The sequence below is a fragment of the Ziziphus jujuba genome, chromosome 4 (assembly GCF_031755915.1).
Source record: "Ziziphus jujuba cultivar Dongzao chromosome 4, ASM3175591v1".
In the NCBI taxonomy this organism is placed as follows: domain Eukaryota; kingdom Viridiplantae; phylum Streptophyta; class Magnoliopsida; order Rosales; family Rhamnaceae; genus Ziziphus; species Ziziphus jujuba.
In genome coordinates this window covers 7,338,000-7,354,581 of record NC_083382.1, presented here as the reverse complement: position 1 = coordinate 7,354,581, position 16,582 = coordinate 7,338,000, and the positions used below count along the sequence as shown (strand labels likewise).

The following is a 16,582-nucleotide window of genomic DNA, read 5'->3' as shown; positions in this document are numbered from 1 at the left end:
GATAGATTTAACCATTTTTAACACTTAAAATTAAATATCATTTTTTTTCTTTTTCATATAATATATTTTCCTGTTCAAAATATTGGTAGATATTAAATGTTATAGAGAATATATATTTATAAAAATTAATAAATATTAACTAAAATGAAAAATCTATCGATTTTTAAGATTGGTGAAAAATTAAACTACTTTTGTAGAATTTTTTTCTTTTTATTTTACTTATTTTTTTAAATCAAAGATCAATATGTTTTAAATGGGAAGAAAAAATTTTCCAAATATTACGCTTTGTTTTAATTTATTTATGTTCATTGTTTTAACACGATTGTAAAAAAACGAAAACAAAAAAATCCTTAATATTTTTCAAGAATTTGAAAGATATTTTCTTTTCTTTTTTTAATAATTAAGGTCACACATGAACTTTATCAAAACATTTGATAGATCCTTGTATTAATAGTTGTTAGTGATTTTGCTGTAAATGTCGATATGCCACTTGGACCACTTGTTTGAAACGAAGACTTTTGATTTTATTCCAAAGTCAATTTTTTTAATATGAAAATTATTATATACATGGATTTGTGTAAAATCTATTTTAATATGAAATCAATTTTTTTTTTTAAATGTAGTTTATATATATATATATATATATATATTGTTTGACTTTGACATAAATGGAAAATTAAAATGCTATAAACAAGTTCTTACAAATTCAAAACAGTTTTATTTTATTTATTTTGCTGGAATATTAACACTTTAGCTTGAAAACAAATCGAAGTGACAATTGAGCTTATAGGGAAATAGATAACTTAGCTTATATTTGTATACACGTCCAACATTTTGTTAATTGTGTTTCTTCTTTTAGTATCGAATAGAAAAAAAAAAAAATTGTTACTTTTTTAAAAACTTGTAAATGATACGCTGCTCTTATTAAAATTATTTTTTATTATCATCGCAAACTTTTCGAACATGAAAATGTCTCTAAAATAAAATGTTTTTCAAAAATAATATTTGAAAAATGTGTGCTTTTTGTTTGAAAATCCTAGGCCAATTAAAATTTAATGCACTTTTGTACGAAGAGTAATGTTAAAGATATTAAATAATTTAACCAAAATATATATTATATATTTTATTAGTTATTAATATCATTATTTTTTTTTTACTATTATTATTATTATTCCAAGCCTTTCCATTGTAAATAAAAATGTCTTTAAAATAAAATATTTTTCAAAATAATACTTGGAAAATCAGTACTTTCGCTGGAAAATCCCAGGCCGATTAAAATTTTAATGCACTTTTGCTTTAAAAAATAAAATTATAATTGATAAAATATTCAAACATTACATTTAGTACATATTTTGATAGAGCTATTTAGTACCTTTAACATTATTTTAAATTTTTTATGCAATGTATATTGGACTGGTAGTAATAAAGCGGGCGACCATGAAGTTTGTTTCGAATATTGGGCCAACAGACCAAAACCAAAAAGCTCACCATTTTATTTATTGGGGAAAATATTATACAATAAATTTCCTACAAATTGAAACCTAAAAAATCATAATTCAGATCATATCATTCTCTACTAGTCTACAAACTTGATCGATTTAAACAATTCTTTTTCAAAAATTAAAAAAAAAAAATTCTAAAATCAAATAAAGTTACAAGCTTTAATGCCCAATTATGGCTTTCAAAGTTATAAAAATAAGAAATAAAAAAAAATAAAAAAAAAGGAAAAAGAATTATGTAAGAAAGAAAAGGAGTGAATGAAAATCAGAAATGACAGCCACAGCAGAGGAAGAAGAAGCAGAGCGTGGAGACAAGAACGACGGCTTCTACTACAGAAAGTATCTTGAAAACGACGCCGTCTATGATATTCAGCTGAGAATCGTCACGTTTCCATTTGAAGATGGCCGAGAATCTCCATGGCCAAAGCTCCTTGCTCACCTTCTTTAACGACCACGGCTTCTTCTTCATTCCCATTACTCTCTCTCTCTCTCTCTCTCTCTCTCTCTCTCTCTCTCTCTTACTCTGCGTGCTCTGTGCGATTCGAAGTCTGCTCAGAAGAAGCCGGACTCTAATATATATATATATGAAAGAGCTTTGGTTCCTTCGTATTGATACTGGCCGAGGATAATTTTTGGGATTTGTTGAGGGTATTTATGGAATTTTACAAGAGCTTGGAGGAGGAATATTCTGGTAATGGAGGTTTACAGCAAAGCAGTTTGTGTAATCGTTTTACACCTGTTATGATTCTGGTTCAATAAATTATATTAGTAATTAAAGATGTTTCTGTGGGTCATTAAGATACATTTATTTCTCATCTATCGATGTATAAAAATAGAAAAGTAAATTTTGAAAAAACTTTTAAGGAATAATACAATTAATTTGCGGTCGTGCAAAATAATCAAGAAATTCTGTGATTCCCAATTGGTTGGTTTTACGTTTTATATTAATAGTTATTAATATTATTTTTTTAATATAATGTTGGAAATATCGTATCTAAGGATTATAAATTTGGATAAGAGCCGGCTAATATATATTATGAATGGCACAGCAATGAATTATCTCAATCTCTAATCTGCAATGGTTTCTAATAAGTTTCATTGAAAATGACTCTTGCATAACATGTTTCACTTATGAGAGTGTATAGAGATTTGATTGGTGTACTATATATTTTTATTCATATTTATTTAACTAACATCTTACTTAATTTAAATATTTAGATACCTGTGAAGTTGATCCAATCATTGGGACTTGTTACTTATAAATTACAATATATATATATATATATATACATATGTTGAGCTGTTTTATTTTTTATTTTTTCCATATATATAATTAATCATGAACTTGTAAATTGTAAATCACTCCTTTAATTGATATAATCGACATCGAAAAATTCTATTGATACAAAAATTTATTTATTTGTTGAAAGTTATGAAATTTAAATTAACATTGTCTTAAAAATTCATTAATTAATAATTTAAACATAAATTGGATTATTATTCTGATACCAAATAAAATTAAATTAAATTAAAATTTTTTTTAAAAAAATTAAGAAGAAAAGACAAAAGAAAAAAATTGGATTCTTTATCTGGACGAAGATTGCCTCTTAGCTGTCTTCCTCTTTAATGTAACGGCTCTCAGCACTTGTGGTTGGGGAAAAAGACAAAAGTGCGACCTTTAAAAAAATAAATAAGTAAAGCAAAAAACTCAAACGGTCTGGCAAAAAGCAAACACTGTTGTGCTGTGCTGTGACCAGTAGAGTACAATTGACGTCGTCAAAATACAAGTTGGTCAAACAAACGTGCTACGGCTAGTTTCCATGCTTATAAAATACTTTCATGGATTACTTAACCGGCCCATGTTCATTCTTCTTTATTTGGGCCCTGGCCCTTATGGTTTGTCGGCTTGGCATATGGATGTAGAGTCCTATGGAAGAGACATCCTTTTTTTTTTTTTAAATAATAATAATAATAATAAAATACAGATTTTGGCAGCTCCTGTTTTTGGACCAAGATCATAAGATTTACATCGTTTTCTGATTTTGCCACTTTTTCTTTTTTCTTTTGTGAATGTGATTTTTTAAAAATATTTTAATATAATTTTTACGCGTTATTATGCTTCTAAATTGTATATAAATTTTTGTTTTTTTCTCCAATAATGGTGATGAAACTTGAAATTTAAATTCTAGTATCATGTCTAAAATATCATTTTCTATTTAAAGTTTAGACTAATAGGTCGTGAGTTTAAAATAAATTTTATGATAACGCTTGTAGTTTTTATTTGATTTTGTTTAAAACTCTTAGCATTTGTTCATAATTAAAATTTAGCAGTTTAATAGTTATGTAAACTAGTTGAAAAGCTTCTTCAACTAAATAATATTCTATTTATGTAGCATGTTTTAAATATAGAATCGATATGTATTTGAAGTGCATTATTTGAAATTTGGTTTAATCGAAATTATATATTTTTAAATATAATTAAATTTAATTAGATAATATTTAAAATAGTTCAATTTAATCCAATTGAGTGCAGTATCCTATTTCGAATGCAGCTATTTGTGGTTTTAATTATTTTGATAATCTACAAATAAAATGCTCAATTATTTTAATCTATTATTTGAAAAGGCATTTTTAAATACAAGGTGAATCTATATTGGATTTTTTATTTCGATCAATGAGAGAGTCCAATAAAAAGTTGTAAAATTCTATACTAACCAGAAGACAGGAGCATTTTAGGCTTGATTTAGGTGATTGATTGCACTTTATTTGAGAAATGGCTGTATGTTATTTTCGCATAAGTTTAGTATTAGAGCATAAACGGCTTCATGGGATACATTTATTTCTTTCTTGGTAAATGGCTTCATAGGATGCAAAGAGTTTGAAAAGGTGCGTTTTAGAACCTAATCAGAATAATCGAATGATTTTGATTGCGTCCATCCCACAATTATAACTTTTAAAAGTAATATAGTTGGATCAATCATATATCTTGTATATACATTTTTGTTAAAAAAAAGAAAAGAAAATACATGCATATAGTATAGAAAACGAAATTTGAGAAGTTTTGTTGGATGGGCAATCAAACTATTTTCTAAATTCATGCACATCCGCATTCCCAAAAAATAAAATAAAATAAAATAAAATAAAAAATAAAAAATAAAAAATCATGCGTATCCCAAAATTGAGATAATTGAACATTAATTGATATTATGCAACATATTTTCTCCCTCAGACATGATAATATTGGTGCTAAATTCAATGCCCTATTTGTGTGTAATTAATTATCTTGTCCATTTCCACAAAAATTCCAGCACATGCAATTTAGCTAAATTATCACGTGTAAGGTTCAAACACTTTGGTGGATGATACGTTAATTAAACTCATTCATGTACCAACTAGTCAACTGCAACTAGTCAACGACTTCTATCAAAGTGCCTAACTATTTGATCATTACAAGACAGAATTGTTGTAGTGACTAGTTGATTCAGAAATTAAAAGGATCATATCAGCCCTATTTTACAATTTTTTTTTTTTTTGGCAATAGAAATTTAATTTATAAGGTTGGTTAACTTAATTGAGCTTAATTTTGAGAGATATTGACTTAAAAAATATATATACTAGTCATTAAATAAAGACATTAGAGAATAATATTGAATTATTAATGCAGAAAGCTCAGCTTTTCCATCAGCTTGAATAATATAAATTCGATAATAAATCACAACAAAATTAAAATCAATAAAGTACAAAGAATTAATCAAAATATACCAATTACAGAAGTTTCTCTTTTATATTAAGGAGATAATTGGGAATTGAATCAATGATGAAATGAATTCAAGTAACAGAATTGATAATAAACGATTAAGAGAAAAAACTAAAATAAAATAAAATAGAATGAAAATAAGTAAGGTAGTGGATAAATATATATTTTTTAAGAGAAAAGTTTGAATTCTATTCAGATAAAGAAGGACCAAATTCCATTCGCAGCAAATGAGAGAGCTCCCTCTTCCACAAAAACCACAGTTTTTTTTTTTTTTTTTTTGGGTGGAGGTTAGTTGAATTTTTGAACCAGATTTTGGCGAATAAGTGTTGAACCCGATTGTATACATGGAGGAGTGTAAATATTCATTTTCCCATATAGATAAGTACAAACCACAGTGGTTGTGCAAAAAGGAGCAAAAGTTGATAGATAATAAAAATAAAGTGCTGTCACGGACCTGCCTTAAAGATGATATATTATTTTATTAATTAAAATTAATATACAATAAACTGAAAATGAGCTAATAAGTCCCTTCACACCAGTAATAATAATAAAAAAGTTCTCTTTACGGATACTTTGATGACAAACCAAAAACATAACAAAAACATAAAGTTTACGGAGCGTAATGTTCATAATGTTTAATAGTTAATTAAATTTTAATTTTTAATCATATATTAAGGTGGAATTCCATAATTTATTTTTGAGAATTTTAGAATCTTCAGTGTGTTCAACGGAAAATATAAAAAGTATAGAATGCCAATTCAACAACACAAAGACTAAATTTTTGTTTCATTTCGGTTTTGGGATAAAATTGTATTAAACACCATATAAGTCAATAGAATTAAAGACATGGACATTAAGAGAAAAATAATAATAATAATAATAATAAGAAACTTTTATGGTATACCATGAAAAGGATGTAAATGGGAGTTGGAAACCAAAATCTAGAAGGGTCAGATAGAGAATGAAGAAAGGCCATGTGGTCCAACAAAATACTTGTTAATTTGGACCAACAAAATATTAACAAATCGAAACTAAGAGAAATTTGATTTTTTTTTTTTTTAATTATTTTGTGGTAGGCAGAAGCTGCTGGTCCAATGGAATCAATGTCGTATTCTCATGGTCATAGACGCCGCGTCGCACAAGCAGTTGCCTTCAATCAGCTCTTCGCAAATTGGAAAACTATACCTGGTAATTCGGGTTGGTGGGTCGTGTTTGTGTCAACTCGTTTAATAATCGTGTCAAAAATGCCTAATCCGAACACGATCCATTTATTAATCGTGTCAGGTACCTAAAACACTAACCCGACCTGTTTATAAACAGGTCAACACGACACGACCCGTTTAACACGATTATTTTAACGGGTCGTGTTGACCTATTAACCCGTTAACCTGAAATTGATCTATTAACCCGAAAACTAACATATTAACCCGTTAATCCGAAAATTAACCTATTAACCTGAAATTTTTTTTATTTATTTATTTTTTTTATGTTTTTGTTTTATTAAATATGTATTTTTTGTTTTTAAAAAATTAGTAATAGAAAATTATTTTTATAAAATTTTTAATTTATAATATTTTTTAGTTATTAAATATTATATTAGTGATAAAATATTAATTTAAAATTAAATTTAAATGGGTTGTAATAGGTATATAATCGTGTCGGGTTGAAACTGACACGTTTAATAAATGGGTCGTAACGGGTCAATTTCGAGTTAAACAGGTTAACCCGAAAATGACACGATTAATAATCGTGTTAAACGGGTTGACCCGATTATGACCCGAACCCATTTATAATAAACCCAAACCCATTTATTCCGTGTCATTTTCGAGTCGTGTCGCCGTGTCATGATCCAAATTGCCAGGTCTATGGAAAACATTGATTTTTGACCCAAAAAACATTATATATACATTGAAAACATTGAATTTTGGCAATGATATATGTGAGCCATTGTAGAAAGGGATAACTACTAAAATTTAGTTTTTATTTTTAAAAACACCTTTACGAATTTAATGTTATTTTTGTGGCAAGCGCATTCAATTTTGGTTGAAAGCCATTAATATAAAACTAGCAAATTGGTTTCAAAAGTTATTATTTTTTGAATAAAAAGATCGAAATGATAAAGGTGGAAACTTTGTGTATAGATGGTTATAGCTAGCAAAATGTTTTCAAAAAAAAAATATATATATCTATTTTTTTTGGGGTTAAAAAAAAAAAGTTGAAAACTAGAATAGAGAAATGTTTAAAATTTTACAGATATGATTAAGCTTTTTGAGCATAGATCATATGATTGAGCTTTTTGGGCATAGATGGTGATGTCATTTAAACTTTACCTTCTTGATTATTCAATGGTACTCAAACATGCCTTACTAACTTATGTGTTACCACCTTAGAAATAAATACTAAGCTTGAAATATATAGGAGTCTATCTCTTATAAGCTTGTCACAACCATAAAAACATATATTAAAGTATATAAAGTTCATTTCCTATAAATTTTGTTTTAAATGTTCCTTTTAACTATGGAAATCTGAAAAAAAAAAAGTGGAAGATATTAATTTGAAATTATTTTTCCTTAGAATTTATGAAAAAAAAAAAAATGAGATTTGAATATAATGGTCCTTACAGTTTCAAAGGAGGTTAATGATGGTGGAAATTGTTGTTACCAAATTTATTATTAAAATAACAAATTTTTCTATGGTTAATATAATCTATCAGCTAAAGACTTAGGCCTGTGGTGCTTTAGAAAAACACCACTTCCAAAAAGGCCCAAAAAAAAAATAATATTAAAAAGAAGACATTATGATTATATTTATGAATGAACCATAAAGTTGAAAAATGGAGATATTTATTGAGAAAGACACGTGAATTAATAATAGACAAATCGGTAATGATCCAGAAGAAAAAAGAAAAAAAAAACGTAAATTTCAATATAGATTTTGGAAGATCCTTTTTTTTTTTTTTTTTGTTTTTTTGTTTTTTACAGGTCGCATCAAAATTTTGCCGCTGATGATACCCAGTTGGTGGTCCGAGCCCAAAAAGTCCAACATCATTTGCATATATATATAAATTAAAAGAAAAAAGTGTTAGGTAAAATGGTAATTATGTATGAACTGTGTGTGGGCAGCGTGGCAGAGACAAAAGAGTCACAGATTGCTAATCAACGAAACAGTTTTTTTCTTTTTTCCTCGTCTTGTCTGACCGTACACTGTCTCGTTTAGTAAATACAACTTCCATTTCCTCCCAACCTTCTATCTTTCTCTTTCTGTTCCTCAGTTTTTCATACCCAGGATCCTGGTACGGCTCTGTTTCACTCTCTCTCTTGTCTTTCTAGCTGAGAAGAAGAAGAAAAAGAAGATGGTGTTGGAAGCAACAGCGAGGAATCAGGATTGTCTCCCACCAGACTTGTTCGTCTTCAATACAATTCTGGCTTTCTTTAATGGTTTTCTTGCTGTAGTTGCATTTTCTCAGGTGTTTTTTTGCTAACCCTTTTTTTTTTTTTTTCCCTCTGTTTTTTTAAAGCTCTGTTGAGATTTTTGTCAGCATGGTTTTATTGGGTTTTTTGAAAAAAATCAAAATGTGTTTTTGTTTCCTGAAATTTGGATTGGATTGTAGGATTGCAGATGTGCATTCATTCTAGGTTTACAGGAGAGATTTTGTGGGTTATTAATCTGTTATTATTCTTCAAAGATGTGATGGAACATAGTGATGTTTTAGAGTTCCTAATTTTAATTACTTTGGTTTCACCCTCTTCAATGAACATTTTGATTTGTACTAACCAAAATTTACTTGAAACTTCATGGTTAATAATTTGGAAGTACTTGACTTGTTTGGTGTTTCTTCAATTGATTTTTGGAGATATTAAATGAATTTTGTTACTCTCTCTCACACACACACACAAACTATTAAGGTATTATTTTTTGTGATATTCCTCTTCCTTTTTCGATAAAAGTGATTTTTTCTTCCTTGTGATGTAAATAACGTAATAAAAGAGCTGTCAATTCTTCCATTTGCTATGTTCACTGCAAAAGGAAAATTTTCTATCTATTAGTGATGGTTGATTAGGATGCTTATTTGAGAGTATGTAGCGTGTTTGGCATTTAGTATTTTTAGACTGTGTTGGTTTGACATATATGTATTATAGTTGGAAAAATAACAAGGTAAAATAACAAATTACTTTTATATCATCTTACCAGTGGTAAAATAACAAGGTGTCGATAAACATATAACTTATCTGTCAAGTCTTGTGTTTGAATCCTGCCAGGAGAGTTAAAACTGTCCGTCTAATTTGTTGGATGATGGATATCTGGGCCCACTTCCTCTTTATGATACACATATTGAAAGCCAAAACCATTAGTGTTACCAAATGTTGATTCGAAATGGTATTTGACATAATACTGATTTATTGTTTCTTTTGTGACATAATACATAAAAAAGTATTTTGCTTATTTTATTCTTTCCGCTTTGTACTTACTGTATCACTTTGTCATGCTAGCTTGTCAGGATGCACATGCGGAATCGAGAAGAAGGATGGACACGCCAAAAAGTGAGTGGTATTATCTAGTAACTTGTAGCATCTTAATTTTTGATTGATAGAAACTTTATAAATTATCAGTAATATTATTAGCAGTTAAAGAAAGAAACCAAGGCTTTTTACTTTAGTTAAATTTCCAATAATTTGTGGCATTTTGATTGCATGTATGTGTCTTTTGAACATTGAGCATGAGATGAGTGTCTTTTGAGTTTACAGCATAAGATGAATGCCATTTGGGATGAAACACAATGAATACTTCGTAAATAGCTAATTGACCATACTTTGCTGGAGGGAAGTCTACTGAGTTTCTTTGTGTTTTAAATCTCTATATATATTACCAAAAATGAATAGCCAGAGACACTAATCGGTGAATGCTTTAAATTATAAGGCAGTTTTAAGAAAACTTTCTTCATCAGTTTCTGTTTATTTTAAAAATTTAGGTTGCCTATTGATTTTTTTAGTTTTATATTTTATACTTCTTTTTGAATTTTATTTCATAATTTATGAGTAATTTTTGATGGGAATGAATACCACTCTACAGGTACTTCATTTTATGGTCGGCAGTTCCAACTTGGGTAAGTCTGAGGTTCTTGGTTCATATAATGAGTTGCATATGTTTTAATCGTTAAGAAATTTGTTATGGTTCTAAGCTTAAGTTATGGTCAAGTTAATTGTATTAATGGAAATGTTAGAAATATTTTCTAAATATATTCTCTTGAATAGGTTTAATCATTTAGTTTCTGGTACTAGCAAATATGTCATTGAATTTACTTACTTTGTTTTATGATTGCAGTCCAATTAATATTCACATATTAAGTATATTATTAGTTTTATATGAAAGGCTATGGGCATTTTGAAGTGTACGTAGAAATATTGGTCTTTTATATAAGTTGTTTTCATAAACTTCCATCCATGAAGACAACCTTCATCACCCTAGTTTTTACTGATAAATCTTTATCTACCAAATTTTGGACTTCTTGTTTGTGAACTTCTTAAAGTGCTGGAGCATAAGTAGGAGAGCCTACTAAAGATTGTCTAAGTATCGCTTACCTAATCAAGTCATTTCATCTGTTTTCTCTTTTGTCAGGTTACTTGATATATTTTATATCTGCCCTTATTGCAACTTGTCAGAAGTGGGTTTGCTGGTCTAATGTGTGTGGGTTTATCCTTATGGGTATGTTTCCTTGCTCATTGCATTTGCATGCAGCTTCAACAATCATCTTTAGATTCTATTTTGTGAATCTGGTGGTAATTTTAATGATGTAAATATTGCTGCAGCCTACCCCAAAATTCTGTTTCTTGCAGCATTTCTTCTGTTCCTATCTTTCTGGTAAGTTCTATTAATTAAATTTGTTGCCTGAGCCCTCTGTCCTTATCAATCACAAGAAAAATTAAAAGATTAAACTTATAAATATAAGAACTATGACATAGAAGTGTATTTAAAGCTAATAACTATGAATATAAACAATAACTTTTTATGTTGAGATTCATTTATAAAGCAAGATGTTTTACCATGAGCCATTGGTAGTTAATAAGTTTTTAATAGTTTTTTTCCCCAAAAAAAGGAGTTTTAGTTTTACCATGGTGGAGTTGTGGATAACTGTCTTAAGGGACACCTTATTAATGAAACTAATGTGTATATCTTAATATGCTATTTTGGGCCCCTATAACACAAAGCTCTGAATTGCACTTATTATGGTTTCCATTAAAAATTTTTCAATTTGTTCTCGGTCTTATGTACAGAAAGTCCCATGAAAGTTGTGCATAACTTAATATTTTTTATGTGATTAAACAAAATTGCTAGCATAATATTTATACATTAAACATATGCTGCTGTTGTTGCAATGATTTTATAGGGTCGACCTCTGCCATCAGGCAAATGATGATGAGGATGATGACACTGACAATAGCATTCAACAAGCATTGCTGGAAAATTCTAAGAATAAACCTGATTTGTTAAATACAGATGTGCATTGGAGTTGTTGCTCATTTGAAAGCCTTCATGTTGGGATCCACCAAAAATTTGTGATTGTGGTAAGGAGAATAGAATTTATCTGCTTATTTGTTCAAATTCTTTGTCTTGTATGACTTAAGCATTTTTCAAAATATTGTTTTCACTTTTCTGTTCAAATCATTAATTTAGTCTTCTTTAGGTTGTCATTCTCATCTGTGCCTTGATGATAACATTCGGTCTGGTAGTCTGGATTGGTGCAGGGAAGAATCCAATTGATTCTTCACTAGTTGCTCAGGTATGGAATACATTCTTTCCAATTCCTGTTTTAGCTGATTTTAAGAAGCAGAATATCTTTAGATTCTTTCATGTTATCCAGGTGTGTTAAGCTGGGTCAAAACATCTGATCAATGGATATGGTTATGAAGGATTATAGGTTGACACAGTTCAGTCCCATGCCTGATATTTGGTTCATATTTAGAGAAGATAGTTTGAAACTAACACCTTATATATATTTTATCTGAGAAATAATGATTGGATACGAAGATCTGGGAGTTGTATTTTAAATCTCTTAGATTTGTCATATCAGCTATTCAATGGTTCTCCCTGTGAGTTAGTGAAATTCCTTGTTGGTGGTGGTCAACGGTGTTGGTGACCTTATTAAGTACTCTTGTTTGGTTCTATCACTCTATGTTCCAGTTATTTGGTTGGCATCAGGTCATGAAAGCAGTTGTACATGTTGCAATGCATTAAGTTCTTAGCCCTTACTGGAGATGAGTGCATACTGCTATTCCCTTAGTTTTTCTTGTTGGAACATCTTTTTTGTCTATAGCAAGTCTTAGTACATATCATTTGAGACATAGCTATCGTTAGATGATTTGATATTATGCTGTGATTTCTAGCCAAAGGGTGTATGTCGATCTGTTTCTATTTCTATACACCTTACCATGGCAGTTATTGTTGGCCAATAATTGCAAATGTTCATGCAGGTATATGAAGACTTTCTTGCCATAGCTGTTATTTTACTTGGAGGAGCATTGGGTTGCTATGGTAAGCACTGAGCAGCCTTGATTTTAGTTATTTTTCATTTTTATCATTTAATTTTTTTTTTCCTTTTCTTTTCTCATACTTTTAGATCTTTGCAAGTTGCAACTATTCACAAGACTTCTGTTTCATTTGTCATCACACATTTGTTTATTGGTGGCGTTGGCGGTAAAAATTTTATGCTATTAGACTTTTTCATGGATTTAATAGGTAAACAATTTTGTTAATATACCATCAATCCCAAAAATATTAATTTTGTTAAGAAGTAGACTTAATTATGTATTTGTACGACACACTAAATGCTGTTCCGCAAGCTCAATCTAATAATATGTTAAGCTACCATCGAATTTGAAGTCTTGAACTCTTAAGAAGTTGGCTGAACTATATCTGTTCAACTGACAGATTCATACACTTGACAAAGGTTTAATTAATCTAAGATTTGTTTATTTATTTATTTAGCATTTGCTTACTCATAGTTTGGATTTATTTTTCGCCTTATTTTGTTTCTGACCACTTCTTATACGTTCTCACTCTTCCCTTACCTGTAGGTCCTATATAACTTTTGCTATGTAAAAGTTACTCTCTAATCATTATGACATTTGCTTTTTTCCCATATTGAACTTAATACTATTTTAGTTACTAGGATTGTATGAGCTCAAATCATGACTCCTAAAATATCTAAGTATCTTCATGTTAAAATCCAGGTTTAATGTTAATTTTAAAATTGAGAAAAGTACGATCTGAGCAAGCTTCATCAGAGATGTGGAAGGTATTTATCTAATGAGTTTTTAATTTTTTTTTTCTTTATTGGCTTTGACATTTAATTATAACTTCTTGTATATATTTATGTTTTCGTATATGTGTATATATACTACAGATACATATATTCTTTACAAATTACAGTTTTCTGCTTAAATATTGTTGAATCATTTCTTGCAAAATTTGGCACACCATGCAGGTTGCTGGTTTAGCAGTTACATCTGTAATATGCTTTACGCCAAGTGCTTTAGTAGCCCTTTTTACAGATATTCCAGTAAGTGGTTAATTGAAACTGTACCTTCCTATTTGGTTTGGGTGATTCATTCTGTTTTAGATTTTGAATTTTTTACTTATCATGAAAGTCATTGGCAGCTTTATTATCATTGGCATCTGAAGAAAATCTATGGAGTGAACTCACTGGTTTTTCTGATTTTGTACTATTTTATAGGTAATTCCACATTCCTTAAATCTTAATGAATCAAGATGATTATTTTAGACTTTTATTTACTTTCTATGAAACTTCCTATACATAGAAAGTTTTTATATTAATTATAAGTTGATAATATTCTTTTAATCATCTATCACTATAGATTAGCAACTCTATTAATCGCTTAGTTACATTTTCTGTCTGCACTGAACTCCGATCAGCATTTTTCTTATTGACACTCTAGATAGAGTACTATGTTTCACTCAGGAATTAGAGTATATCAGTATGTTTTTCTTTTTCTTTTTATGTTTTCATTTTGATTTGTCTTTTAGGCTCTCTGGTGTCCTCTGCTTTTGTGGGGATCATGAGAGTGTTGGCATCTCCAATCATAAATAGAGTACCACATTTTAGTCAAGAGATCAAGTAGAACAATGTATGTTTAATTTGTTTTACGTTTTTATTTTGAACTTCTTTTAGGCTCTTTGGTGCCCTCGGCTTTTGTGTTATGGATCATGAGAGAGTTGCCACCGCCAATCAGTAATCAACCGAAACAAGCAAGAGTAATAACATTTGTCAGCCATGGCACAGCTGAGACCAGTCCTCGTCAGCTATGGGCTTCTGCAACAAGTTCAAAGAATGAGGTCTTCTTTATCATTCTTTCTACCTGCTTTTGATTTATTAAATTGTTTATGTACATTCTTTCCATGCTTAACCTCTATGCAGTATTTTCAGAGTATGAAATTACTAAAATTCTTGAGCAAATTTTATGTAATTCTGAGTTGCCTAGCTAGAAAAAGGGATCGATCCAGAAGATTAGGATGGCAACAGATTATGACTAGTAATAGTAAAAATGGGTTAAGCCCCAGGGATCTTTGACATTTCATCTCCTAGCTTTAAAAAAAAAAAAGAAAAACAAGAAAAAGTGAAGCTTTAAGAAATCAAAAATGAGAAAACAAACAGCAGCTTGTTTTTCTGTTCAGAATTTGTCTTTCAATGTGATGTTATTTTTTATGTTCTGTTTGTAGAGCATCTGCATGGACCCCAACACTTTCATCTTTCTCATGGATTCATGACAGTTGCATCTTTTCTATGTTTTCCCACTCTTGATCAGATGAGATTTTCACCTTATTAGCCTAATAAAAAAGATGGCCAATGATAGTTTCTTTCATAAATTTCCTATTTAGAATTATTTCATTCATCCATTCATAATTGTTTTGATTGCTCAAACTCGAGCCTTACTCATGGAGTTTTGCATTTCAAATTGCAGGCGCTGCGATCAAGTCCAATATGAGAAGGATTTCGATGCTTACTATAAAGTTCCATCCCCTTGCCTTTGCCATCTCTAAAGAACACAAGAAGATCTGCAGAAATGCAGTCTCATCATTCAAATTATATGTGCCTGTTGGTTGCGATGGCATTGCAGTACAAACTTCGATTGAAGCATTTTACAGGTGAACACATAGCTCTGGCTGCTGCTCCTTTTAGGCATGCATTTGTTCGTGTGCATAGTTTCCGTCGCAGGATTGCCAGAGAGGAAAATTTGCTAATGATTTTCCGGTTGGAACCATGAACTGTGATTGTACTGTATATTATATATTTTTTGACATTTATTTTTAATTGTACATCCCTCTAACAGGTAGATGCCACTAAACATTGTATTGTTAAGATGACAAACCGGGATATTAGAGATGTTATATACATTGATGCATTACAATAAAAAAAGACTGGAGGTGTTATACAATACAAACTGATCTTTGTTGCTAAAGGAGTTTCAGAAACCAATGGAAACAAATTTTTTTTATGTTTAATTTCCTTCATTTTTCTTCTTTTTCCCCCCTTCTATCCGAATGAATTATATATATTTTTAATCTTGAAGATGATGAGTATATTTATATTTTGCATGGGATCCCAAGAGTTGGAGAAAAAATTGTATAAAACGTGCAATATAAATCGAAATATATATCTTTGGTTTTTTTTTTTTTTGTTTGATGAAATCTAACCATCTGTGATAGCACACAACAGAATAAACATATGGATCCTATAAGATTATTTAAATGTTATTATTATAGGATTTTGCTAAAGTAGAGGACCTGTGTGTGGACGTTTGAAAAAAATTATAAATTATTATTTTTAAAAGGACAGGTGTTAATTGCCCACTTTCACCTACAAAAACAGTGTAGTGTAGCAAAGAACAATCGCCCAATTTGCATTTTTTTATACACCAAAATTACTTTATTCTTTCCGTTTTCTTTTATTTTGGTAAATTCTTTGCATTGTCCTTTGTGATAAATGTTGCGGCGAGAATAAGATATTTCGTCCTGGTTAAGTCAATCTATGTCCTTCATGACCAGAAAAAGCTGAGAAGAAGAAGGAAAAAAAGAAAAAAAAAGAGGGAAAATGAATCTAGAAGGACGTGTGTCATCCTTCAAATCCAGAAGCACGAAACTTCCATTCTTCCCTAGGTATATTTCATCAACAAAGTACGCCCCCAAAAAAAAAAAAAAAAAGTGGCCGACCATGTCGTACAGACAGAGAGCGACAGAGTTTTGAAAGAGTTCATTGTCTCGCTACTTGACTTGCAGTGCTAAACAAACTCATTCGGTGTTCTTCTCCGAA

General features: G+C 29.7%; 2 protein-coding genes across 3 annotated transcripts; one reads left to right on the top strand and one right to left on the bottom strand.

Moving 5' to 3' along the window:
* Positions 1 to 1,471: 1,471 nt before the first annotated feature.
* LOC107416129 (uncharacterized) lies at positions 1,472 to 2,062 on the bottom strand. The gene has a single exon (XM_016024588.4). The coding sequence runs from the start codon at positions 1,972 to 1,974 to the stop codon at positions 1,765 to 1,767; it is 210 nt and encodes a 69-aa protein (XP_015880074.2). The 5' UTR covers positions 1,975 to 2,062; the 3' UTR covers positions 1,472 to 1,764.
* A 6,292-nt stretch (positions 2,063 to 8,354) lies between these two features.
* LOC107416116 (tobamovirus multiplication protein 3) lies at positions 8,355 to 15,774 on the top strand. 2 transcript variants are annotated; one of them, XM_060816887.1, is made up of 14 exons: positions 8,355 to 8,722; positions 9,516 to 9,633; positions 9,747 to 9,797; positions 10,327 to 10,360; positions 10,873 to 10,959; positions 11,064 to 11,115; positions 11,642 to 11,819; positions 11,939 to 12,034; positions 12,726 to 12,786; positions 13,485 to 13,549; positions 13,739 to 13,813; positions 13,912 to 13,987; positions 14,444 to 14,607; positions 15,234 to 15,774. In XM_060816887.1, the coding sequence occupies exons 2-14, from the start codon at positions 9,631 to 9,633 to the stop codon at positions 15,255 to 15,257; spliced, it is 966 nt and encodes a 321-aa protein (XP_060672870.1). In that variant the 5' UTR covers positions 8,355 to 8,722; positions 9,516 to 9,630; the 3' UTR covers positions 15,258 to 15,774. The 2 variants fall into 2 exon arrangements, with proteins under 2 accessions (XP_060672870.1, XP_015880059.2); XM_016024573.4 differs by lacking the exon at positions 9,516 to 9,633.
* The last annotated feature ends 808 nt before the right edge of the window (positions 15,775 to 16,582 follow it).